At 34.7% G+C, this 26,653-nt stretch overlaps 5 protein-coding genes and 1 pseudogene across 5 annotated transcripts; 1 reads left to right on the top strand and 5 right to left on the bottom strand.

Annotated features, from left to right (window-relative positions):
- Window positions 1–2,738, bottom strand: part of LOC104743348 — a 6,621-nt pseudogene extending 3,883 nt beyond the window's left edge.
- Window positions 2,752–3,913, bottom strand: LOC104740384 (protein crooked neck). Its single transcript, XM_010460954.1, is given in 3 exon segments — window positions 2,752–2,798; window positions 2,801–3,199; window positions 3,202–3,913. Coding segments are annotated over 3 exon segments (1,158 nt in total).
- On the bottom strand, window positions 5,019–8,745 carry LOC104743347 (probable alpha,alpha-trehalose-phosphate synthase [UDP-forming] 2). Its single transcript, XM_019235891.1, has 15 exons — window positions 8,607–8,745; window positions 8,426–8,526; window positions 7,775–8,160; window positions 7,566–7,680; window positions 7,347–7,448; window positions 7,112–7,262; window positions 6,941–7,029; window positions 6,790–6,838; window positions 6,577–6,677; window positions 6,291–6,478; window positions 6,089–6,206; window positions 5,827–5,985; window positions 5,615–5,737; window positions 5,215–5,345; window positions 5,019–5,077 (listed from the first exon to the last, which is right to left on the bottom strand). The coding sequence occupies exons 1-15, from the start codon at window positions 8,743–8,745 to the stop codon at window positions 5,068–5,070; spliced, it is 1,962 nt and encodes a 653-aa protein (XP_019091436.1). The 3' UTR covers window positions 5,019–5,067.
- LOC104740383 (ATP-dependent DNA helicase 2 subunit KU70-like) lies at window positions 10,278–15,148 on the top strand. Its single transcript, XM_010460953.2, has 18 exons — window positions 10,278–10,435; window positions 10,563–10,640; window positions 10,762–10,881; window positions 10,981–11,095; window positions 11,401–11,506; window positions 11,620–11,737; window positions 11,835–11,918; window positions 12,029–12,087; window positions 12,312–12,489; window positions 12,725–12,801; window positions 13,031–13,178; window positions 13,580–13,641; window positions 13,771–13,831; window positions 13,956–14,048; window positions 14,141–14,261; window positions 14,360–14,462; window positions 14,540–14,702; window positions 14,817–15,148. The coding sequence occupies exons 1-18, from the start codon at window positions 10,370–10,372 to the stop codon at window positions 14,928–14,930; spliced, it is 1,866 nt and encodes a 621-aa protein (XP_010459255.1). The 5' UTR covers window positions 10,278–10,369; the 3' UTR covers window positions 14,931–15,148.
- LOC104740382 (ubiquitin domain-containing protein 2) lies at window positions 15,248–16,408 on the bottom strand. Its single transcript, XM_010460952.2, has 4 exons — window positions 16,197–16,408; window positions 15,898–16,020; window positions 15,679–15,801; window positions 15,248–15,594 (listed from the first exon to the last, which is right to left on the bottom strand). The coding sequence occupies exons 1-4, from the start codon at window positions 16,270–16,272 to the stop codon at window positions 15,530–15,532; spliced, it is 387 nt and encodes a 128-aa protein (XP_010459254.1). The 5' UTR covers window positions 16,273–16,408; the 3' UTR covers window positions 15,248–15,529.
- Window positions 18,991–19,488, bottom strand: LOC109128847. Its single transcript, XM_019235965.1, has one exon. The coding sequence runs from the start codon at window positions 19,402–19,404 to the stop codon at window positions 19,120–19,122; it is 285 nt and encodes a 94-aa protein (XP_019091510.1). The 5' UTR covers window positions 19,405–19,488; the 3' UTR covers window positions 18,991–19,119.

Here is a 26,653-nt window from a genome sequence, read left to right as displayed (position 1 = left end):
TTGTAATACGTGTTGGCTCTGTCGAAACCCCTCTGGCATGTCTGATGGAGTCAGTAACATCATCTTCTTGTTGTTCCGCTTCAAACATTGCAAAACTAACCCAGACCTTGTAATGCTTTGTATGGCCCAAGAGTCGCTCATATAAAGCTCGTGTCCTCTCTAGTTCCCCTTGCGATATCTCAAAATCAATGTATGCCTTCCACAACACCTCGGGCATGTCAAGAGCAGGCTGAGATATTGCAAGTTCAAATATAGCTCTGGCTCGCTCTGTTTCAGCAAGAGACCTTTCTAACTCAGCAAAGTTGGTCCAAGTATAGCAGTTCTCAGGACACCATTCAAGATACCCCTGATATAGTTTTCTGCACCTATTTATGTTTCCCAGATGGAGTTCCATCTCAATGTATTTCTTGAATATCTTATCTTTTGGAGCTTTTCCGATCGCATTGTCTAGTATCCGCCAAGCACCAGTGAGATTCAATTGCCTTATCTCAAACTGTGCAGCGAGCAACCATATTTTAGCAAAAGAAACTTTGGTGTGCGGGATAAGCTTGAGGCATTCTCTGTATATAACTCGCGTACGCTCCACATCTTCAGTTTCAGTCTCCTCTGCCGGTGGAACATTAGCAATAGCTCTATCGTAGATTTCTCTGATCCTATCTTTGTTCCCTACACTCTCTTCTAGCCTAAGGTAATCGAACCATGAATCGTAGTTCAGAGGGTTCTTTCTTACTTCAACTTCATATTGAAACCTTCTTTTGCCAACGATGACGTCCTCAATCACTTCCTTATCCCCATATTGTTTCTCAAACGAAACATATTTCCTGTACAAATCCTCAGTTCTTCCTATAGGAATACGATCCAGAGGAGACTTGTAGATAGACCTAGCTCGTTCTACTTCCTTGCAACCTTCTTCGAATTCAGCATAAGCCACAAGAGTTTTTCATCGTCTGCAAACTTCTTGGTGGCGCGTTCGTACACATTCCTTGCACGTGCAGTTTCACCTTCTTCTATCTCGAACTTAGCGTATAGGATGTAAGCGGGAACTTTCGGATGGCAAAGAACAAATCTTTTGCAGATTGATCGTGCAAGTTCGATTTCGTTATACTTAAGTTCGAATTTAATAAACGAGAGCCAAGCTTGTTGATCGGGTGACCAAACCATCCACCGCTCGTATACCTGTCTAGCCTCGGCGATATTTCCAAGCATCTCTTCCATGTGAATATATTTGTACCAAAGCAGGTCCACGAGAGGGAGGTTCTCAACGGCACGGTCCCAAACGTTTCTCGCGTGTTTGAACGACTTGTTCTTCATCTCAAACTCGGCGTACTTGAACCAAATCATATAATTCCGGTCAAAGCTTCCCAAGGCTCGTTCCCACACGCTCTGAGCATGTGCGTAATCATTCTGTGAATCTTCCCACTCCGCATACTTGATCCAAACATGTATGGNAGGACACCATTCAAGATACCCCTGATATAGTTTTCTGCACCTATTTATGTTTCCCAGATGGAGTTCCATCTCAATGTATTTCTTGAATATCTTATCTTTTGGAGCTTTTCCGATCGCATTGTCTAGTATCCGCCAAGCACCAGTGAGATTCAATTGCCTTATCTCAAACTGTGCAGCGAGCAACCATATTTTAGCAAAAGAAACTTTGGTGTGCGGGATAAGCTTGAGGCATTCTCTGTATATAACTCGCGTACGCTCCACATCTTCAGTTTCAGTCTCCTCTGCCGGTGGAACATTAGCAATAGCTCTATCGTAGATTTCTCTGATCCTATCTTTGTTCCCTACACTCTCTTCTAGCCTAAGGTAATCGAACCATGAATCGTAGTTCAGAGGGTTCTTTCTTACTTCAACTTCATATTGAAACCTTCTTTTGCCAACGATGACGTCCTCAATCACTTCCTTATCCCCATATTGTTTCTCAAACGAAACATATTTCCTGTACAAATCCTCAGTTCTTCCTATAGGAATACGATCCAGAGGAGACTTGTAGATAGACCTAGCTCGTTCTACTTCCTTGCAACCTTCTTCGAATTCAGCATAAGCCACAAGAGTTTTTCATCGTCTGCAAACTTCTTGGTGGCGCGTTCGTACACATTCCTTGCACGTGCAGTTTCACCTTCTTCTATCTCGAACTTAGCGTATAGGATGTAAGCGGGAACTTTCGGATGGCAAAGAACAAATCTTTTGCAGATTGATCGTGCAAGTTCGATTTCGTTATACTTAAGTTCGAATTTAATAAACGAGAGCCAAGCTTGTTGATCGGGTGACCAAACCATCCACCGCTCGTATACCTGTCTAGCCTCGGCGATATTTCCAAGCATCTCTTCCATGTGAATATATTTGTACCAAAGCAGGTCCACGAGAGGGAGGTTCTCAACGGCACGGTCCCAAACGTTTCTCGCGTGTTTGAACGACTTGTTCTTCATCTCAAACTCGGCGTACTTGAACCAAATCATATAATTCCGGTCAAAGCTTCCCAAGGCTCGTTCCCACACGCTCTGAGCATGTGCGTAATCATTCTGTGAATCTTCCCACTCCGCATACTTGATCCAAACATGTATGGTACATGTTCCGCCGCCGATCCAGTCCTGGAACTGCTTCCGACGTCGGAGTCTGTACTCGGAAACCATAGAATCACCAATCTTCTGCTTGGGCGGCCGGATCTCATCAGCTTCTTGCCTTTCTCGAGCCTCGCTNTTGTCTAGTATCCGCCAAGCACCAGTGAGATTCAATTGCCTTATCTCAAACTGTGCAGCGAGCAACCATATTTTAGCAAAAGAAACTTTGGTGTGCGGGATAAGCTTGAGGCATTCTCTGTATATAACTCGCGTACGCTCCACATCTTCAGTTTCAGTCTCCTCTGCCGGTGGAACATTAGCAATAGCTCTATCGTAGATTTCTCTGATCCTATCTTTGTTCCCTACACTCTCTTCTAGCCTAAGGTAATCGAACCATGAATCGTAGTTCAGAGGGTTCTTTCTTACTTCAACTTCATATTGAAACCTTCTTTTGCCAACGATGACGTCCTCAATCACTTCCTTATCCCCATATTGTTTCTCAAACGAAACATATTTCCTGTACAAATCCTCAGTTCTTCCTATAGGAATACGATCCAGAGGAGACTTGTAGATAGACCTAGCTCGTTCTACTTCCTTGCAACCTTCTTCGAATTCAGCATAAGCCACAAGAGTTTTTCATCGTCTGCAAACTTCTTGGTGGCGCGTTCGTACACATTCCTTGCACGTGCAGTTTCACCTTCTTCTATCTCGAACTTAGCGTATAGGATGTAAGCGGGAACTTTCGGATGGCAAAGAACAAATCTTTTGCAGATTGATCGTGCAAGTTCGATTTCGTTATACTTAAGTTCGAATTTAATAAACGAGAGCCAAGCTTGTTGATCGGGTGACCAAACCATCCACCGCTCGTATACCTGTCTAGCCTCGGCGATATTTCCAAGCATCTCTTCCATGTGAATATATTTGTACCAAAGCAGGTCCACGAGAGGGAGGTTCTCAACGGCACGGTCCCAAACGTTTCTCGCGTGTTTGAACGACTTGTTCTTCATCTCAAACTCGGCGTACTTGAACCAAATCATATAATTCCGGTCAAAGCTTCCCAAGGCTCGTTCCCACACGCTCTGAGCATGTGCGTAATCATTCTGTGAATCTTCCCACTCCGCATACTTGATCCAAACATGTATGGTACATGTTCCGCCGCCGATCCAGTCCTGGAACTGCTTCCGACGTCGGAGTCTGTACTCGGAAACCATAGAATCACCAATCTTCTGCTTGGGCGGCCGGATCTCATCAGCTTCTTGCCTTTCTCGAGCCTCGCTTATAATCTGTTCGGCTGTGATTTGCACCGTTGCCGGAGTTTTGTTTGGAAGCTTCACTTCCGTATCCATTCTAGGTATCAGTTTCCTTTAGTTTTGCTTTCTCGATTAAAACCTAATTAAGGATCTGATGACAAGTTTGCTCTCGTTATATTTATAGGATTAAACCTCTGCGTACAAAAAGGAAAAGTGGGGATTTAAAGAAAAAGGAAAAAGAAAAAAAGAGAACATTTACCTTAAATTCTCCATAAAACGTGTTTAGTTTTTTTTTTTTTTTTTTAATTTTCCAATAAGTCAAAGTTATATTTCAAACATTAATTTTATATTTATCTTATAAAACATAAATCACTGGCCAGTAATACTATGCCACATAGACTTTAGCCAAATATATAACCTTCTATATACGACATTTAGAAGGTTATGTATTTTTGATTTATAATAGGTAAACCTTTTGTTTTATTTTGCAAAAAAACTAGATTTTTATGTATTATTTGCTGATAATATTACAAATTAATACAACATATAGTAATTAATTTTGACAAAAAAAAAACTAGTAATTATGGTTTTTTTAATTTTTATTTAGTAATTAAGGTTTTTTATTTTTATTTAGTAATTAAGGTTTACAAACGGTTTAAGTCCAAGACCTGGTACTTTTTTTACATGTCGATTTGTCCAGTGTCTCCATTCACCAATTCCTTTCTTTTGACAGAATTGATCCAGCTTTTTGAACTCGTGTTGTCATTGCGAGTCCGATATAATTCGCTATCAGAAAATGAGTCTGTCAATCTTGTCGTTGGAACTGCAACTGCAAGCTTGTGGAGCAAATCTACTACATCGTGAGATGAGTGAATGACGTAGCGAGCTTTTGTACGAGTTTGTCCAATAGCTGCAGAGAAGTAATTCTCTTTCTTGAGGTCAAGAACGTTCAACGAAACCTTCCTTTTCTTCTTTAGGGAATGATTACTTGATGGAGACTTGGACCTAGTTTCATGAGATAACTTGGGCGACAAGACTTCTGATTCAAAGAATGTGTAAATGTCTTCGTCCTGTAAAATTTATCGACCCATTTGTATGAAAAAGCCAGACGGATATAATCTAAAGTCTTATTAGTAGTATAAAGAGTATGACAAGCTTTACCTTCTCCAAGAAGTAACCACTGCAAAAGACAAAATCAAACGGTGTAGTCATAGATTTTCTATGCACTATTTCTCCCAAAACACGACCAATTACTGTCCCCTAAGAAACAAAGAAAGAACAACTTATAAAATCAAATTGATATTTCGAATGTTGCATAATAGTGTAGCTCATATATATCGGAATATCTCCAAAAAAAAAAAAAAAAAAAAAAAAAAAAACGAGAAGCATTTATTTACCTTAGTCTCACCAATGGCATGGACTTCAACAGAATGGTTTCCTCGAACAACATCAACTGATGCATTAGAGATTGGTCCTCCACATAAGTATTGTAACATGTCTCTTGCTTGTGCTCTCCCGAATTCAACATCTTACAAAAATAGTTATTAAAAAAAATGGAAAAATTTAACAAAAAGTTATCTTGCAAGCTGGAAAAATAAATCCCAACAATAAACTATTATAGCTCACCTGCGTGTTCGTAATTCCATACAAGCGAAGTCTCGCTTGCTTCAAAGAACGATCTTGGAGTCCGATCAGTGAAGTACTGAAAAACATTCTACAATACACAACAAAATTAACCCACAAAAGATTTGAAGAAAGATATAAATTAAAAGATCATATATATAGGAAATTACTAACCTTGGCACCATTAACCCAATCGAGGTTCATGTTTTGAGGCATATTTGTTACCCATTCTCCAGTAGAACGCTTTAGGAACCTTCCATTTTCCGCAGCCAGCCACATATTATACTTTCCAAAATTCTGTATATAGTACGACATCAGTCACAAATAAATATAAAAATGTGTGATAACAAGCAAAGATAAGAGAATAAGAAAGATATTGATCATACTTTGTCTAATATGTCTCTTCCGCTTCTACTCAATACAACTACTGTTGTTTTGGGATCATTGCATAATGCTCTCAGTGTTCCTTTTAGCTCTGAGTTTAGTTTAAGATCCATTTCCTTAGTTTGGCTACTCATTGGCGCAGTGAGTGTTCCATTAAAACCCTGAAAACATATTTTACAGTTTATTAATTAAAGCCAAGTAAACAACAAAACCATGAAACTCTTTAAAAGAGTAAGAAAATATCCCAAGCTAGCTTATAATTACCAAGATTATCAGTCTATTGTTAGACTGCGAATATCGTTGAATCATATCTTGCTGTGGAAGTTCATGTGGGATTTTCCTAAGTTGCATCTCGGATTCAGCCATAGTGTCATCGAGTACACTGCATAGAGATGACCAAAAACTTGGCATAAGAGTTACTGTTTTCAAGAAAAGTTATGGTTTCTTCTTCTACTCTTTCGATTACCTCATGAAATCATCTCCCCATTTTTTAGCAGAATGAATATACACATACTGAAAGTTTACTCTATATCTTTTTTCCCTTTCTTCAGCTGGCATAATTAAGGCTTCTTTAATGGCAGAAGAAACTTCTGTAACATTCCAAGGGTTCACAAGAAGGGCTCCAGCACCAAGAGACTGTGCAGCACCTGCAGACTGTATAGATTATATGCAAAGAATCAGTTACTTTAAAAATTAATCTAAAGCATCAGTAAATTTACTGCTAATATAAAAAATGCAATTATTTTTGCTACCTCACTGAGAACAAGAACTCCTTTTTTGGCCTCTTGACAAGCAACAAATTCAAAACTAACAAGATTCATTCCATCCCTCAATGATGTTACAAGCATTACATCTAAAGAAAAAAAGAAAATAAACTCATCAAAGAAGTGATATATATCTCTAAAAAGGACTATAACCATATCAAGAATGATCACCACATATAGTGAAGGAGATTAATTAATTACCTGCAATCGCGTACAGTGCACACAAGTAACTGAAGTCAACAGAACAATCCTATATATAACAGAGAATATAAGAGAGAACTTTATCAAGAAACTGTAAAAAATGCATATAAATTATGACAACATGAGTTACAGATAGAGAAAGCAAACAAACCAGATGATGAATTGGAAGAGAAGAGACAGAACCAAATCGACCATTGATGCGTCCTACCAGTCCATGAACTTGGTCTTTGAGCTTTCGGTCTGTACATAAAACATAATCTCATAAAATTGATGATCAATGTTATATAAGTCAAGAAGCATAATAGAATGTAAATGTTTTTACATTCAGGGACATCATTTCTTGTTGGCACAGCAATTTGCACTAGCACTACTTTATGGCGCCAATTCGGATTTTCTTCAAGAAATTTCTCAAATGCAAGATACTTTTTTGGAATCCCTTTGATGGGGTCAAGACGATCAACTCCTAATATCACCTGACAACACCAAAATGTATTATGTAATGATCTCTTCTTTTTAACTAAGCATCAAACTAAAAAAAGTTAGAAACAAATTTTTACCTTCTTGCCAGCAAACCTCTCTTTAAGCTCATTAATTTGTTGTGTGGCTTCAGGGAGCTTACATGTTCTTATAAACCGATCCGGATCTATTCCAATGGGGAACTGAAAATACCAAAAGAAAACATAAATAGAAGATATATATTGTTATGATGTACTGATTTAAGTTTTGGAGAAACTAAGTATGATTAAGATGTTAAAGATTTGAATATGAAGTCATACAACAGCTACTCGAGTGACTCTGCCTTGATCCACAACTCCTTCATGTGTTGCTTCAACTCCAAGAATTCGAGTACATGTACTTTTGAAATGTCCTGCAAAATCATATGTGTGGAACCTAAAAAAAACCATATAGAAAAATTGTAAACTCTTCTGACTCAAATCAAATGATTCCTAACCATATACGAGTTTGTTAAGAGTTTGAATTTTACCCAAGTAGATCAGCTCTAAGAATGGAACGAAGAAGCTCTGATCGCGATGGCAAGGTTTTGTAGACCTCTGAGGAAGGAAATGGGGAATGGAGAAACCATCCAACTTTGATGTTGTTGTTGTATTCTTTGAGATATTTGGGAAGAAACATGAGATGATAATCATGGCACCAAACAATATCTCCTTCTTCATAGTTCTCAACTATGACATCAAGAAACATTCGGTTTGCTTTCTTGTATGCATCATATTGTGTTTGAAAAGTTTTGTTTGTGTCATGAGGATCTTCTTGTGGAAGTTCCATGTGATGAAGGATTGGCCACAGAATACCATTGCAATAACCATTGTAGTATTGATCAAAAACTTCATCAAGGAACACAGGGATGCACTTCTGCAAAACAGAAAGAACAAAAAACAGAGTAATTAAACATCATATTTTGTAAAATATTTGTGAGTTTTCATCGATGCATGATTGATATTTATTTCAAATTAGACTCTTGTAACATGAAAAATATTTAATATTTCAAAAGTAATAAAATTCAGAAGGGTGATCTATAACTCTTAAACGAGGAGACTATACGCGTTTCAATATATATATTTTAAAAAACGTAAGATTCGTAATCGCTAATATTTCAATTTAGAAAAAAAATTCGTACCACTTCAGCTAGCGATTTAGAGAGTGCAGCTTTCTCAACTTCATTATTCACATCAACTCCAGGCCATCCAACCCATTTGGTATCCAATTGAGCAGTTACACCTTCAAGATCCCACCAATAAAAAAATTGTAATTGTTATTGTGATTTTAGGTATCCAATATATATATGTCTCATGGCTTACCTAGAAGACCACTGACTAAACCACCAGGACTCATTTTCAAAGACCAATTTTCCCCGGTTTTCTTTGCAGAAACGGGAAGCCGGTTAGCAACCACAAGCAGTCTTTGCCTTTGACCACATGCACCATCATTAGTCATCATTTTCTTTCAAACTTAGTGATCAAGCACTTGTCAAACTAATCAACGATCTTCTACCCAAAAAAAAAAAAACTAATCAACGATCTGCACAGTTTGGGTTTCCAAACAAAGTCAGGATTTGTAAATAAGTCGAGTAATTAAATATCATGTAAGGGCGCCAGAAAGATAACAAGAACCACTTTTAACAAAAAAAAAAAAAAAGGTAACAAAATTTCCTTTAATTAATGGAGTAACTTATTATGTTTTCATTGTTTTTTCTGCAATATATATATATATATATATATATATATATAAACAAAACCAGTGTGGAAATCAGATTGTAAAAATAAAAGACAACTTTTAATGTACATATAAATATGATTTATTGAATCCTGACGAAAAGAAGTTAAAAATATAAAAAACTCTATATGATAATTATAAATTTTGTTTAAAAAAAAACAAAAAAAAAAACTATAAACACTTTTTGTTTGATAAGAGGTGATATGGTCATCACTTATTTGTTTGATGAAAAGCTGATATAGCTGGATTTAAAACTGGTTTACAAGCAATGTAAGTATTTTTGATTACCAGAAAATTGTCAAGAATGAGATGGAGACTGTGAGAATATTGTTCTTGTCTTCCTCCAAATTTATAGGAAGTCTAAGATTCAACTTTTTGGTGGACTATATCCCCCTCTAATTATGTGATCTAATCTTTTCCTTGTATACATGTCATTAGATTATACTAATTACCCTTCAATCTTTTTTTTTTATCTTACTAATCCTTTTCCACAAGATTTATGAAATCTAATATGTACACATATATCTTTTTTTTGCTTTTGGTTTTCACTAATATCTTAGCCACATTGGGATAAAATTATACCTATTGTAATGGATAAAATTTAAGAAATTCCAGACTTAAATTGATTTTCTATAGATTATGTTACATTATGAATCTATACCATCTTATTTGGTAATAATTTAGTAGAGAAATACTGAATTTTAATTAAAAATCTATATTTTCAGCCACTGACTCATTAACAGATGTATACCTATATATTAGTATAGTTTTTTTTACCCCAAAAAATTGGAGCTTCTTTAAACCATCTGGCATCAATCAATATATCAGTTTATTTATGTTCTCATACATACTCACATTTCAAACAATTAATAGCTCATCACATGTCAGTTTTTATCTATAAAAGGAAAAATAGGATAATATGTCAGTTTTTATCTATAATAGCTCATCACATGTCAATTACAAATGTCCGTTTTTATCTATAAAGTTTTGTCGTACTGTCGTACTGATCATATTATTTCCAACAATGACATAATTTTTACACATGTCAGTTTAGTTTCTGTATATGAAGATGAAATATTTAATTAATTTCTCTATATCATCATCATCAATAATTTTATTTAATGTAGTTTTAATCTATGTTTGTTTTGGGCCAATTCCAAAAAGGTTTACATCCGCAGCCCATTAAAAAAGCTTCACATCGTAGCCCAATAATAAGGTTCACTCAGGTAAAATTGTTCTCTGCTAAAACCATTCTGACAAATAATCGCGGTTTTGCGGAGGAGGAGCCATCGTTAGTCACTGACTCAGTCGCTGTATCGCTGTCTGTTCATTGATCCCTTGTTAGGAGATGGAATTGGATCCAGATGATGTTTTCAGAGATGAAGACGAAGACCCAGAAAACGACTTCTTTCAGGTTTTCACATGTTCTTCTTCTTCTTCTTCTTCTGAGGTTTTTTTTTACAAGTCAAAGCAAAAAAAAAAAATAAGAAACCCTAATTTGGATTTGCTTATTGAGTGTGTTTGTATGTTTCGTGTCACAGGAAAAAGAGGCTTCCAAAGAATTTGTAGTCTATCTAATCGATGCCTCTCCCAAAATGTTCAGTTCTACTTCCCACTCTGTGAGTATACCTAAGAAAATTCAAGTTTTTATGTTTGATTATTTGAAAATTTTGTTGGGTTACGCTGAAAAATTTCTCAAAATGTTCTGTTCTAAACAAAAAAAAAATATGATGGTGGCAGGAGGAAGAGGACAAACAAGAAAGTCATTTTCACATTGCAGTTAGTTGCATTGCTCAGTCACTCAAGTCTCATATTATCAATCGTTCAAATGATGAAATTGCAATTTGTTTCTTCAACACTGTAAGTTTCTTGATGATATGTGTTGTAATTGTTTTCTTTTTCTTCATTGTATTTGGCTATCCACTTTTTTTTTCTTTCCAATCTTGTTGTTGTTTGCAGCGTGAAAAGAAGAATCTTCAGGACCTTAATGGTGTGTATGCCTTTAATGTTCCAGAAAGAGAGTGTATTGACCGTCCGACTGCAAGGCTGATTAAAGAATTTGATCTCATAGAAGGTATTATATGTGCCTTATTACCCTTGTATCAATACAAGTTTTAACACAAGAGTTTCGAATCCCTTTCTTAGCAATCACTTAGTAAGAAAAGGCATTACATGTTAGAATTAACATATAGAACGGTTGAGCAAGCTTTTAGCGCCTGAGATTTCTATGGTAGTTCTCAGAATGAATCAAAGATTATTGAGTGGAGTAGTGTGCATAAAGAGAGTTATTTACTTTGTTGCTCGGTCGTACTTGTATGTGTTTGTGTGTACGCTTAAAATTTCTAAGGGGGAAATGTATACGGTATCTTTTGGGTGCAGAATCATTTGATAAGGATATTGGCAGTCAAACTGGTATCGTCTCGGATTCTCGAGAGAATTCCCTTTATAGTGCCCTCTGGGTTGCACAAGCACTACTGCGCAAAGGGTAACCATCTAATTTCAATTATTGATATGGTGCCACGTTTGTGATACGCATTACAATCTGGTCTGCCATCTGATCCCTGTGTTGGTAATATTCTGTAACAAAAACATACTTAGATCTTCAAAGACAGCAGATAAGCGCATGTTTCTATTCACTAATGAAGATGATCCTTTTGGGAATATGAGGATCTCTGTAAAAGAGGATATGACAAGGACGACGTTGCAGAGAGCTAAGGTAGTTTAGTTACCAATGAAATTTTTAGTTTCTTGGTAATCAAACTGTAGAAAGACTAATGGGTTTACTTTTTATTGCTTTTTGGTGATTTCCTAAGGATGCACGAGACCTTGGCATCTCAATCGAGCTTCTTCCTCTCAGTCAACCTGATAAGCAATTTAACATAACTCTCTTCTACAAGGTTAATCTTTTAACCATCTACGTCTTCTGTTGACCTTATACACCTAGACTTCTATATGCATTTTTATCTTTAATTTATATTTCCATGATTTTTTGTCAACATATTTCCAGGATTTAATTGGATTAAACAGTGATGAACTTATAGAGTTCATGCCATCGGTTGGACAGAAGTATGTTCTTTCATTTATTTGTCTGGTGAAATTCCTTTTATGTCTTTGTCATTCCGTTGCTTATAGCTTCATAGTGCTACACCCAGATAGAGCAGTGATGGATTTTTGAGAAGTTTCAAGACTTTTAAAAACACCCAGTTTGTAATTTCTCTTTAATATGAATTTGGCTTTATAGGATTCACGCAGTTTGTTGTACCTTTTTTGCTGAAATGTATGTATTTCAGATTAGAGGACATGAAGGACCAACTGAAGAAGCGTGTACTTGCCAAGAGAATAGCAAAAAGAATTACGTTTGTGATCTGTGATGGCTTGTCTATTGAATTGAATGGTTATGCTTTACTTCGTCCGGCTATTCCTGGCAGCATAACCTGGCTTGACTCTACTACTAATCTTCCTGTAAAGGTAATCTAACAGACAAGCTCCTTCAAGTGAATTAAAAGTATGTGCATTTACTTGTCTTCTGTTGTTCTGGCTTTTATTACAAGTGAACACCTTTGTTTTCAGATCAACACTGTCCACTTTTTTAATATCATAAATCAAGAGTTGTCTTTGATATCTATGTTTTGGTTTTTAAAAGATCCATCTTTCCTTGGTGTATAGTCTGGGTTTTAAGCACCATGTGCGGGCTTGTCTGCAGGTCGAAAGATCATATATCTGTACGGACACTGGAGCCATAATGCAAGGTCCTATACAACGGATTCAGCCTTACAAAAAGTAAGCCTCTGAATAGCACCCTGTTTTGTTTCTGGTTTCCTGTAAGCATAGTAGCAGTGGTCGTTTTCTGTTAGTTATGTCTACATTTCAATATCATTACAAAAATAAATTCAAGGAAGAAACTATGCGAGCAAATTAAAATACAGGAAATGTGAATCTCTTGGCAATCTAATATCTACTTAAGCCCCCACCAGAAGGTGGCTTAATTTTTGTTTGTTCTCCTTTCTAGTCAGAATGTCATGTTTACAGTGGAAGAACTATCCCAAGTGAAAAGAATCTCAACTGGACACTTAAGATTGCTGGGTTTCAAGCCACTTAATTGCCTCAAAGATTATCACAATTTGAAGCCTTCTACATTTCTCTATCCAAGTGATAAGGTTAGCCGCATCTCATTTATCTGATGGCTGTTGCTAATATTCTTGTAGTTGTTCATTATTTTGGCACTTAGAAAAGAAAAAGAATTTCACTTTGATGCTGAAACTGTTTATCCAAATTTGGTCGTTCTCTTAGTTATAGAGCTTCAGGACCCTATATAGCTATATCATGTTTATTTCCTTTGTTGTTTCTACCAACATTAATTTCAGTTCTTTTTATGCACTTTTCGTTCATCAAATGGTGTCCTATGATCAGTAGGGAGCTTCAGATACTTACCAGACTTTATCATTATAAGTTACAGAGATAAAAAATTTGCTGAGAAGTTCTGAAGCAAGTTCTCTTAGTTTTTCCGTCAAAAGTTGTATATCATGGAAACTCTTATTTTTGAGAGCTAATGATGCAGGAAGTTATAGGGAGCACTCGTGCATTCATTGCCTTGCATAGATCCATGATACAGCTTCAACGGTATGCACATTGGATATACTCCTATGAACTCGAAGTTGAATATAACGTCTAGATATTAGACAGACTATTACACTCTAGCACTTGCTGTGATATACTAACCAATAATAACTGCATCCTCTTGTGCTGCAGTTTTGCTGTTGCATTTTATGGTGGCACTACACCTCCGAGATTGGTTGCGCTTGTTGCTCAGGTGAGAGAACTACTATAAAGGCCTTTCGTCCACATACATATATTTCATCTTGAAACTTCATTCCTTTTTGATTTGTGCTTTGTTAAACAATCTAACTCAATGTCTTTTTCTTAAACCCAAACAGGAGGAAATCGAGAGTGATGGTGGTCAAGTGGAGCCACCAGGGATGAACATGATATATCTTCCATATGCTAATGATATTAGAGATGTAGAAGAGGCATGAGCTTTTTTATTTATTTTGAAAAGTTACTTGGTTCCAACATTATTCATGTATGTTAAATTTTGACTAATTGGTGGGATATTTGGCAGTTGCATTCAAAACCTGGTGTAGCTGCTCCACGCCCATCAGATGATCAGCTTAAAAAGGCATCAGCTCTAATGCGACGTCTAGAGTTGAAAGACTTTTCGGTTTGCCAATTTGCTAATCCCGGTATGTCCAACACACTATTAGTGTTGTTCCTAATACTTGCTGAGCTGCTGATCTGGAAACCGTTCATATATAGAAATTGACGTCCCTCTTTGTTTCAGCTTTGCAGAGACACTATGCGATCTTACAAGCCATTGCACTGGATGAAAACGAGCTTCGTGAAACCAGAGATGAAACACTTCCTGACGAAGAAGGAATGAATAGGTTTTCAACAAACTTTTCAAATTCTCTGTTTCGACATTCCTCTAGCAAACGATCTTATGAGCTGTTTTGTCTTGTAGACCTGCAGTTGTAAAAGCGATAGAACAATTTAAGCAGTCGATATACGGCGATGACCCTGATGAAGAAAGTGACTCAGGGGCAAAGGATAAATCAAGAAAGCGCAAAGCCGGTAACGCAGATGACGTAAAATATGACTATATAGAGCTTGCAAAAACGGGAAAGGTGATCTATAAACTGATTTAGATTCTCTGCTTAATGATAATCATTTTGTTTCATTGCTTTTTAGATCTCTCTATCTCAACTAATCATCTTCAATGCTCTGTTTTCTTTGTTTAGCTGAAGGACTTGACTGTTGTCGAACTGAAGACATATCTGACTGCCAACAGTCTTCCCGTCGGCGGAAAGAAAGAAGTTCTGATCAATCGGATTCTGACTCACATTGGTAAATAACCTTAACCGTGACTTATATATAACTCCGGCTGTAGAAGCTACGTTTTAGTTTCCGGTATTGAAACTTGTCTGGTCCTTTATGGGAACCGGACCCAGTTACCTTCCGGTTCACCCCACAATTATCTCTTTTGGTTAACCAAATCATGTAATTATGAAATGATCTGTTATCTTTGTTTTAACATTATGGTTTATCTCTTTATTAAGTGCCGAAATTCATATCTGCGAAATCTATAAAATTCTTTAATCTTTATGATTCTCCATATTAAATTACAATAATGAAAAAAAAAGTCGGAATCTTGAGCAACAAGATAGATAAGTAAATTACAATTACTATGAGCGTAGGTAGATTTTTATTGATCAAGTTAAAGGTTCTTCTCTATTGGAAAAGGTTATAAAGAAATTTATGGACCTTTGTAATCCATTTCAAGCCTCGCAGATTTTTCACATACCTAAGTAACGCAGAGTCACAGATAGATGGCAATATCCCAAACAAGAAAAAAACGTAGCTGATTTAAAGTTAAACACACATGATTCCTTAGAAATACATACACAAAGCGAGCTTTTTTGTCGTTCTTACTTGTTACTTCTCTTGAATCTCTCTATTTGGTTCGGATCAAGTTTGAAGGATCCCTGAGAACGTATTTAGGCAGTTCGTACTTGGAACCTGCAAAAGCTATCATCTCAACACTACTGCTTTTACTAGTTGTGGAAAGTAGTAAAAGTGTTTTTTTTATATATTTTTTTTTACCTTTCTCGTCGTAACAAATGGTGAGGTCAGTGTTCTGAACAATCACACCGGCACTCTCAATTATGGTTTGCGCAAGCGATAAATCTTCCTCTTCTGCTGCAGCTCGTAACGCATCCCATATCTCTGTTTTACATATGTATATACACATTGATATATAAAAAAGAAACTATTTTTGACATGACTAATGAATTAACTTGTTTCAGTAAATGTGATTTCCACCTTTTTTGCCTCCATAGTGAGGAGCTGTGTCCCAGAACTCCTCTCGCATCTGCGTGAGCTCAGCTCTTGATATCGGTTGAGGATGTTTCCATGTTTTTGGTCTTCGAATCTTTTCCTTTTTCCCTACAAAACACAATCGAACCACATAGCACGTCAGTTGTGGTTGAATGTGAATCTACAAGAAAGAAATCTACAATTTCCATCTGTTCGCCGAGAGAGGGTGAAAGAACGAAACCCTAGAAATTAACTAAGAACATTCATGAAGAAGAAAACATTAGATCACATGAGAAAGAGAGTACCCTCTACAATGGTTCTCGAGCTAGAACAACCCATTATTTGTATATTCCTTCGTAGAAGATAACAACAAACGAACATAACAAAATCTACAAAGCAGAGAATACAGAGCAGAGGCAGGGATAGAGAATAGAGAGAGAGAGAGAGAGATTTAAGTCTGCAAGATTTGTAGACACATAAACTAGAAAACGAGAGATATTTTTTGTATGAAAATAGACAATAATGATGTTTGCGTTATCTCGTGAATCACAAGGTTTCTCTTTTTCTTCTTCTTTTTTACTCTCCATAATGTTTGGTCTGTTCGAAGTGAGATACTCGTGAGCCACAAAGGTGTGGTTGTAGTAGTTGTTGGAATTTCATCAATCTTATAACTATTTATGGTTAAAGATAAGATCATACGTAACTCTATAATATTTTACAGAATCATTCATACTACAAACAGCAGATAATATATCATCTCAAAGGCAAATTTTGGAGAATGTTTGCTAGAAAAACTTCCCATTTCATATATGAATCCCAAATAGTTATTTTATATAATAATATATCTCAAGACGACGCGCCATTTGAGTTTTGTATACATGCTCTCATACGCCATTTTTTGTTTGTATTATTGGGCTTTCAGTTTGAGGACTATGGGCCGTAAGGCCCGTACCTATATGAATCATACTAGACTATTAGTCAAGATTTCTAAAAAAAATGTATACGACAACTTTAGAAATATATTTGGTAGAGGGTAGTGAATTTATAATGGGCTTGAAGATAGTAAATTTACACTTATTATATAAAAGAAATCATCTATAACAGTAATATGTAACTGACTTATTTTAGTGCTTTATTTTAATACTGCTCAATATTTTGGAGTCTTTTTTCCTTATAACGACAGTCGACAGGTATAATAAAATGAAGGATACATAACTGGTTTTCACCTTGGTAGATAATAATATCAGTCGGTCAACAGGACTGTGATATAGTGGACTAAGTGTTATATATGTTTATACAAATTAATACTTATATACATTATACATAACCTAGTATTTATCGTGTTACTGTTAATTATGTTGTATATTTCAGAAAAGAAAAAGAAATCTTCCAGACAGTATGATTATTTTATATTGTCGTCATGTCAAATAAAGATGGCAGATGTCTTAATTTAAGTGAAGTAAACTTTTATACATTATTATCAAAGAATGTGAAGTGAAAAGAATGGGTTTTGTTCTAAGACGACGCACCGACGATGTTATAAAATAATAACAGTCACATTGGTACGATTCACATGCTGATAATGAAATTAACGTGGTTTACAAGTTGCTAACAAATCTATAATAATGCAAATTTACCAAGATTTATGTATGTAGACTAATGTATGATAATGACTCGTTGAACTATTAAAACTTTAGCTTTGGGTTTACGAATACAACACGTTATAAATGTCTTTTCAACAGTTTCCAAGATTTGGAATCTGAAAACCACATTTATCTCAGAAAATAGCCTAATTCTACCTTTGATATAACAGTAGCGTGTCATATAATCTTATTATAAACCTACTAGTTTGGGAATCAAGTCAAATTCAGAATTTATGAATAAAATCTGATGGCACATTCATCTGACATGATTTTACATATGAAAGTCATAGGACTAGCTTGGATTTTTGTTGTTGATAGAATACCTCAACTTTTAATCCCAGTATCGAAGGATCGAGGGTTTTGAGTTTTGACTATACATATACTGTATAGGTTTACCTATTTTGAAAATGAAAGGGGAAAACTACTTAAAATAACTATATTAATTATTTATTAACAGTTGACAAAAAAAGAAGAAGAAGAACCACGACTTAAAGATATCACATGCATTGAATGTGTGATAAGCGGCTCCATCTTATTAGTTGGTTAGTTAAACTTCTTAAGAAAATACAAAAAAGGAAAGTGAGAGAAGGTCTTCACGACAAAAAAGTTAGTCCCTAAATAGTATAATCCCGGAGATGAGCAATAATGGTGTTCCTTATATTATTGCATGTCTATTTTCACTTTTACCATGTTTTTCTACTTCTCTTTCGTTTTAAACCCTGAATCTATTGCGATATCATAATACAAAAACGTCAACGGGACAGAGGAAGACGTCTCTTATTACGTAAACAGACAAAATGTCAAAGCATCAGCTTTTGCTACAAAGGTGCCAAAGTAAGCTTTTGAATAATTTTTTACTTTCTAATTAAGTTATAGCCGTATATAGGCTTATAAATGTAGCTTTTTCCATGAAGAATATAATTTACATACGCAACCTAGTATTTACATTGTCTCGTGTAGTGCGCATATGTTCATGTTATATATAGTGTGTCAAAATCTTGTATATGATGTAAATATTTTGTCCCTTTAATTTCATAGAGTTTATTCACCGTGTGAACTAATTGTGGAACTTATTTGTCTACCCTAAAATTTTATATATTATGCTTATCCACAAATGATTTGTTTCACCAAATTAAGAAATATAGTACTTGTAAATACATTATGGTAAATTATACAATGAGTTATTTATTTTTTGCTCAAATTTCCTGAAACATTAATGTAATTTCTTGTTGATTGTTTTTGTGTTATTTATAATCAAACGCAAAAAGAGCATCATGTAGTGTTTTTTTTTTTTTTTTTTTTTTTTTNCATGTAGTTGCAAACATATTTCTAATATTCCATAACACATACATATTTAATTTGAAAGGAAAGGACAAATAAAAGTCTAGAATACTGATTTATTATCACTCAATTACGCATAACACACAAACACGATCTACATATACCATATCATATATGAAGCAGACAGATCAATCATTCTTCGTAATTATAAGACGCATATAAGATATATGATATACATTATTAATATTATGAAAAGAAATCAACTACATATATGAAGTGTAAACTTGAGAATTAATTAATGTGGCTAATGACCCACGCCCGGGCTAGGGGATGATCCAAGTCGACGGCCGTAAATCTCCGGCGGGTTAACTGGTACCATGTGCTGATCGGAATCATCCGGGGGAGCTGTGTGACCCTTGCCGCTTGGACCCGAGGGTGGTACATTTCCCTTGGGTAGGGCACTAAGAAACAAACCCTTGCTTGTATTGTAAGGCACTAGAACCTTTCTAGCTTCACAAGATTGCAAGACGAAACTAAGAGTCAGAATCAGTAAGAAAACAATCGAAATGGAGATTCTTGGACGAGCCATTTCCTGTTATTGCTTTTATTTTATAATACTAAATATTAATTAGTTATGAAGCGAGAAAAGTTTTGGGTGTTTTTTTTTTTTGTATTTGGTTGTGCTTTTGTGTGAATGAATATACTTGATCATAGAGTGGATCTATATATAGAGAACGGAGATGGCCGAGGTCAATGGTAATTTATTTGAGTTAGGTACATATGAACTAAATTGGTGAGTAGTTCGTATATATTAATACAGTGATTGTGATTGTAATTTATGGATCAATTCATAATTTGCATTTATATGCGTTCATTTGTGTTTGATAGACAAGGAAATATGTATTATTCACTTTATTTACTTGTATTTATATTTTTTGGAGAACACTCTTATATACTATCATGATCTTTGTCCAATTTTTTATGTGGATATTGTATCAATTTGATAGGCAAGAGAATATGTATAATTCACCTACCTTGTATATATTGTATAATCAATGAATGGAAAGAGACAACTCAAATTACTAAATAATGTGGTATCATAACCCCCGATCCACACATTGTCCAACCTTCAATGTGGAATTTCTAATAGTGATTTTTAAAAATATTTGTAACAGCATTGTGCCCTTGTAACTCCAAGAAGACTAGACAAAAACTCAGGTTACATGCTTGTCATCACTATCTTATTAGTAAATATTCGTGCAAAAGATATATAACATCGTCTCATATTAGAATGCAGCATATTATTTAGCATTATAATAAAATTAGCAGAATTAAATTTTATACACGAAACATCATTAAGAAAAAAGAACAATATTTCTTCTTTTTTACTTTCACCACTACAAAATGTAAAAATACTAAACCAATTTGTTTGCCATTATATTCAGTTAAAGATATATGTTCAACATCTATCTTCTTAATTGAGATCTTTAACAAAAAAGAAAAAAGAAAAAAAGTTCATGATTGAGATGTTCCCTAAGAGACAAGAAAACTTAAGAAAGTGCTATTTTCTTCATAGTGCATAGTCGATGAACACTTATTTTCTATGACTCATTATCAGTGTGGTTCATTACTATGACTGCTTTTTGTTGTTGGAGTTTTGTGTGTTTAACTGTTTATAGGAAAATTTTATCTATGGCGCATACAATTATATATATATATATATATGCTTTTAAATCTTACTTTTCATACTTCTTCTTCTCTATTATTGATAGCTTCTAGTGAAAACATAAACACAAAATGTTTTAGATAATTAACGATACATCAGAGAATTTGGTTTTAGATAATTAACGATACATCAGATAATTAACGATAAAACGGATGATCCAAGTCGACGGTAAATCTCTGGCTGCGGGTTAACTGGTACCATGTGCTGATCGGAATCATCCGGGGGAGCTGTGTGACCCTTGCCGCTTAATTGGACCCGAGGGTGGGTAGTAGATTGCCCCTGGGTAGGGCACGAAGAAACAAACCCTTGCTTGTATTGTAAGGCACTAGAACCTTTCAAGCTTCACAAGATTGCAAGACAAAACTAAGAGTTAAAATCAGTAAGAAAACAATCGAAATGGAGATCATTGGACGAGCAATTTCCTTTTTGCATAAATGCTTAATTATTATAGAATAAAGTTATCCGATTTTCAAAAAAACTTGGGTTAAAAATTGCTAATAAAAAAGAAATGTAAATATATTTTTAGATATTCGAAGAATCACATAGTTTGTTTGGCATAGATGCACATATCTGCCAAGGATCTACCGCGTACCTTATTTGTTATACTCATGATCAACCTTGTATGGAAATGGAACCTTAAACTCAAGTGTTAAATTGAGATATACGAAGCCCAAGAACTAAAGTTCGCGGATATACGTACGAATCTCATGACATGTATTCATATAGTTTATAATTTCAGCGTACGAGAGTAATACTGGCCGCCCGGGATAGATATATATCATGTGTTGTTAGTTTGATGACTCTTTTGACGATTCGAATCTTTCTGGCTCAATACGATTTAAAAACAAAAAACAAAAGCACACGACTTCACATGCTTGAATACTTTAAGAATTAAGATTATAATCATATTTAATATACTCATTATAGAAATATTGATGGTTTAGATCTTACTATTTGCAAAATATTGCAAAATTGATGATATATCTCAATATGTGGAACGCCGAGAGCGTCAAAATTGATGATATATCTCAATATATGGGACGCCGAGAGCGTCAAAATACCGAGGGATCTCGATCCTCGTCTCGTCATGCCCAGAAGCTATTTCATTCTCGGTGCGGTAGGACTAGCGCATTCACCAAAGCTGTCGTTGCAAAAACGACCAACGACCGCATATCGCTCTTCTCCATCCACTGGTTCTGTCAAGGCGGACTAAACCTCACCAGCCTCGACGTTGGAGGGAAATATGTGGCTGACGAAGAAATTCGCAGAAGAATGGGGAAATGGAGCGAAATCCCAGAGCATAAAATCCCAGAGCATAAAACTCCCTCCAAGAGGTTGGAGAAGGGGAAGGAGAGGAAATGGAGGAGGAAGAGTTCCATTAGTGCCAAGCTTGAAGCTATTTCATTCTCGGCTTCAGTAAACAGCTTTGGGGAAAGACTAAACGGAAAATTAACTAGAGGATTATTTACTTCTTAACTATCCACAACAACTCTGATAAGTTTGATAAACGCCACAAGAGAATCAAGCCTGAATGCAATAAGCAATAAGTGCATCTAAAGAAAATAAAAGGATTATGGATACTTCAATCAGAATAGGAGGATCTCTCTCTCAAACACCTGATAAAACAAATTAAAAGAGTAAGTTTACTACCACAGCTTCGGTGATTACTCATCCCTGCCTTTGGAGTTATATTCATCGTGTGAACTAATTGTGCATTTTATTAGTCGACTAGAAATTTCATATATATGAGTATCCACAAATGATTTTTTTCCACCAAATTAAGAAATATAGTACTTAAATTATCTTCAATAATACAATGAGTTATTTATTTTTTCTCAAATTTTATAAAACGTTAATATAATTTCTTCTTGATTGTTTTGTCTTATTTATAAACAAACGCAAAAAGAGCTTCATGTAGTGTTTTTTAATTTGTTATTTTTTGAAATTTCATGTAGTTGAAGACATATTTTTAATATTCCATAACATACATATTTATTTTGAAAGGAAAAAAAAAGACATAAAAGTGTAGAATATTGATTTATTATCACTTAGTGACGCACAACATAAACAAATCTATTATGGCGGACCTACATAGGAAATGGGTGGGTCAACTGACCTGGTTAAATTATTGAAATAGATATTTTTGCTTGTAAATTATTGAAGTTTCTGCAGCCAAGTTGGTTTTCCCCTCTAAGTGTGACACCCCAAACCCGAGTTCGATTCCCCAATACCACACAAAAAATTGTTTTTTCCATTTCAACTGTTTAAAAAAAATTATTGACCCCCCTAAAAAAATTTCCTGGGTCCGCCCATATGACATATATGAAGCGGACAGACTCAAACATCTTCATAATCATAATAAGAGGCAGATACGATTATATGATAAATACTATTGATATTTAATATTATGAAAAGAAATCGACTACATATATGAAGTGTAAACTCGAGAATCAATTAATGTGGCTAATGACCCTCGCCCGGGCTAGGGGAATCATCCGGGGGAGCTGTGTGACCCTTGCCGCTTGGCCCTGAGGGTGGTACATTGCCCTTGGGTAGGGCACTAAGAAACAAACCCTTGCTTGTATTGTAAGGAACTAGAACCTTTCTAGCTTCAGAAGATTGCAAGACAAAACTAAGAGTCAAAATAATCAGTAAGAAAACAATCGAAATGGAGATCCTTGGACGAGCCATTTCCTGTTATTGCTTTTATTATATAATCCTAACTATTAATTAGTTGAAGCGAGAAAAAGTTTTGGGTGTTTTTTTTGTATTTGGCTTTGCTTTTGTGTGAATGAATATACTTGATCATAGAGTGGATCTATATAGAGAACGGAGATGGCCGAGGTCAATGGTAATTTATTTGAGTTAGGTACATATGAACTAAACTGGTGAGTAGTTCATATATATTAATACTGTGATTGTGATTGTAATTTATATGGCACAATTCATAATTGCATATACTGTATATGGAAATATGTATTATTCACTTTATTTACTTGTATTTATATTATTGGAGAACACTCTTATATACTATCATGATCTTTATCCAATTTTTTATGTGGATATTGTATCCTTAATATGATAGGCAAGAGAGAATATGATAATTCACCTGCCTTACTTACTTGAAAAACATTTTTGTAAGTACTTGTATATATTGTATAATCAATGAATGGAAAGAGACGACTCAAATTACTAAATAATATGGTATCATAACTCCCGTTCCACACATTGTCCAACCTTCAATGTGGAATTTCTAATAGTGATTTTCAAAAATATTTGTAACAGCATTGTGCCCTTGTAACTCCAAGAACACTAGACAAAAACTCAGGTTACATGCTTGTCATCACTATCTTATTAGTAAATATTCGTGCAAAAGATAAATAACATCGTCTCATATTAGAATGCAGCATATTATTTAGCATTATAATAAAATTAGCAGAATTAAATTTTATACACGAAACATCATTAAGAAAAAAGAACAATATTTCTTGTTTTTTTACTTTCACCACTACAAAATATAAAAATACGAAACTAATATGTTTCTCATTATATTCAGTTAAATATATTGTCCAATATCTATCTTATCAATTGAGATCTTTAACAAAAAAAAGTAAAAAGAAAAAAAGTTCATGATTGAGATGTTCCGTAAGAGACAAGAAAACTTAAGAAAGTGCTATTTTCTTCATAGTGCATAGTCGATGAACACTTGTTTTCTTTGGCTCATTATCAGTGTGGTTCATTACTATGACTGCTTTTTGTTGCTGGAGTATTGTGTGTTTTAACTGTTTATAGGAAAATTTGATCTATGGCGCATACAATTATATATGTATGCTTTAAAATCTTACTTTTCATAATTCTTCTTCTCTATTATTGATGGCTTCTAGTGAACACATAAACCCAAAATGTTTTAGATAATTAATGATACATTAGAGAATTTGGTTGTATATAGCAGATTGAACATTATCTTCTATATACAAAAGGTACAACTTGTGTTTTCAGATAGCTAATTTTATTTTTGGTCAGACAGTAGCTCACCGTAGACTGAGATGAGAATAATTAATTTATAAGAATAAAATATATATATATATATATATAAACTTGTGGAGAGATTTTAAATATAATGGGAAGAAAAAAATAAATTTTTTTATTTGTTTAATTTCAAAATTTTAAAAAGTTTAGTAAACAAAGAAAAAAAAAGTGGTTTACAAAATTTTTAAAAAAATAAAAATAAAAAAGTCTGATTGGCAAATCATTGGCTGTCAATACTTTTATTTTTTTTAAGTTTTAAAAGTCTTTTATATATCCTCAAATAGGAGTGAAATCAGAGTTTATATATAAGTCTGAACCTCGATCATCAGAACCACTACGCTAAAGAGGAGTGAGATAGCGATATTGGAAATAGAAGAAATCGATTTTAACAGTGAAAATTGTTTTTTTTTTTTTTTTTTTAACGGTCAACCATTATTAAACCCACAAAGAGCAGATTACAAACGTGATTACAAGCCTTATTAAACCCGGATACGTCGTGTATGAAGAAGAGCAAAAGAGGGCCCACCATATTTCTTCTCGTTTCTTTTTGTTGCTTCCCGCATACGTGAGCTTGCAATCAAAAGATTAAGAGCCAACCAGTGGGTAGAGCTTAGGTGGGTCAACTGACCGGGTAAAATGTTGAAATAGTACTGTTTTGCATGTAAAGTTGTAAATTTTCAGTAGCATAGTTGGTCTTACTTTAATTGGTTGACTCCCAAACCTCGGTTCGACTCCTCCTCCTACACCAATTGTCTGTTTTTTCTATTTAAAAAGCATTAAAAAAAATTTTTATGACCTGGGTAAATTTTTTCCCTGGATCCGCCACTGGAGCCAACCTTCTACAGGTAAAACTGCTGCAATTAAATTAGATTCATCAGAAGACAACTCAAACTAACTCCTAGTGGAAGCTTCGTCTAAGACCTAAAGGAGGAGAGGTCTTCAATCCTAAACGTAGAGGACATAACGACGAAGAAATTACTCCATCCATGAAGAAGTATCAAGTTGCTTGTTAATCCAAGCCAAAACAAACGGGATTTGAATAAAGTTTTGTAGAAAGAAGGTAGAAACAAAATCCTAACTTAGTCGATAATACAAAACGAGCTAAGAAACTAACAGCGACTAAGTAGGATATCAAGATCCGATCAAAGTCGGAAAACAAAAACAAAAGGTATACAAAATTCCGGTTAACCGGAAATCGCCACCTCTCTCTCTAAAAGATGAACAGTGTGATAAGAGAGAAAGACTTTTTCTATTGAGAAATCAGTTTTGACATTAAATACTAGACGATTATATGTCTACGTAGACAAACAAAAAACTTTATTAATGTTATAATTTTATTAGTTATATATTTTAACTGATGTGTCTAACTCTTACTTCAATAAAAAAGTTAAGGTGTTAACACTGAAAAGAAACACATTTTATTTTTTACTATATTGATCATTTGTCTACTTTTCCTGTAACAGTAAAAAAAAAAAAAACCATATGCATTGCAGCATTGGTTTATATATACTTTAACAAAAAAAAAAAAAAAAGCATTGGTTTATATAAAATTGCATGAAACAATCATGTGAAAGCTATAATTCGCCAATCTAACAACACCACGCACTCGAGCACCCGACTCTTGGGAGTCATTACGCCAACAATCCCAATATATCACCCCTACGACTACGACCTTACCCATCAGCCAAAATCCTCCACACAATGAATGGTTCCATATAACTAAATTTAATAGAAACAGTCAAATTTATTTATTTACTACTAAAAAAGAAAATACATTATCTCTAGAAAACATAGGTTAGATAAAAAATACGATATGGAATAGAAATATAATTAAATAAAAATATTGATGAAATGAACTTGCGAAAATCGTCTCCATCAACTAAGCGAGACACTGTCCATTATTCTTGGGTCGTCCCTGCGAGAATGAGTCGCTGAAAATTAAATCTACTGTTGAATATATCCCACCAAAATCCAACAATATCTCCTGTGTTGTAAATATGTCGCTGGAGAACCATACTCCACCCATGAAATAGATAATTTCCATTTTCATGTTTTTGTAAGGTAAGAGTTGATACAATATTAG

The sequence above is a fragment of the Camelina sativa genome, chromosome 14, assembly GCF_000633955.1.
Source record: "Camelina sativa cultivar DH55 chromosome 14, Cs, whole genome shotgun sequence".
Lineage (NCBI taxonomy): Eukaryota > Viridiplantae > Streptophyta > Magnoliopsida > Brassicales > Brassicaceae > Camelina > Camelina sativa.
Note: the sequence above shows the minus strand (reverse complement) of the source record. Positions and strands in the feature narration are given on the sequence as shown.

Bases quoted from the DNA above. Each gene is read 5' to 3' on its own strand.
- LOC104743347 (XM_019235891.1), bottom strand. From the start codon at position 8,745: ATGATGACTAATGATGGTGCATGTGGTCAAAGGCAAAGACTGCTTGTG. The intron at 7,681-7,774 runs GTAAAATTCAAA...GGTTTTTTTTAG, and splicing joins CTTAGAGCTGATCTACTTGG to GTTCCACACATATGATTTTG. The intron at 7,030-7,111 runs GTAAAAACATTT...TTTTATGTACAG, and splicing joins AAGAAATGATGTCCCTGAAT to ACCGAAAGCTCAAAGACCAA.
- LOC104740383 (XM_010460953.2), top strand. From the start codon at position 10,370: ATGGAATTGGATCCAGATGATGTTTTCAGAGATGAAGACGAAGACCCA. The intron at 14,049-14,140 runs GCATGAGCTTTT...GATATTTGGCAG, and splicing joins ATATTAGAGATGTAGAAGAG to TTGCATTCAAAACCTGGTGT. The intron at 14,703-14,816 runs GTGATCTATAAA...TTCTTTGTTTAG, and splicing joins AGCTTGCAAAAACGGGAAAG to CTGAAGGACTTGACTGTTGT.
- LOC104740382 (XM_010460952.2), bottom strand. From the start codon at position 16,272: ATGTTCGTTTGTTGTTATCTTCTACGAAGGAATATACAAATAATGGGT. The intron at 15,802-15,897 runs GTGGAAATCACA...TATGTAAAACAG, and splicing joins TCACTATGGAGGCAAAAAAG to AGATATGGGATGCGTTACGA. The intron at 15,595-15,678 runs GTAAAAAAAAAT...TAGCTTTTGCAG, and splicing joins CATTTGTTACGACGAGAAAG to GTTCCAAGTACGAACTGCCT.
- LOC109128847 (XM_019235965.1), bottom strand. From the start codon at position 19,404: ATGGCTCGTCCAAGAATCTCCATTTCGATTGTTTTCTTACTGATTCTG.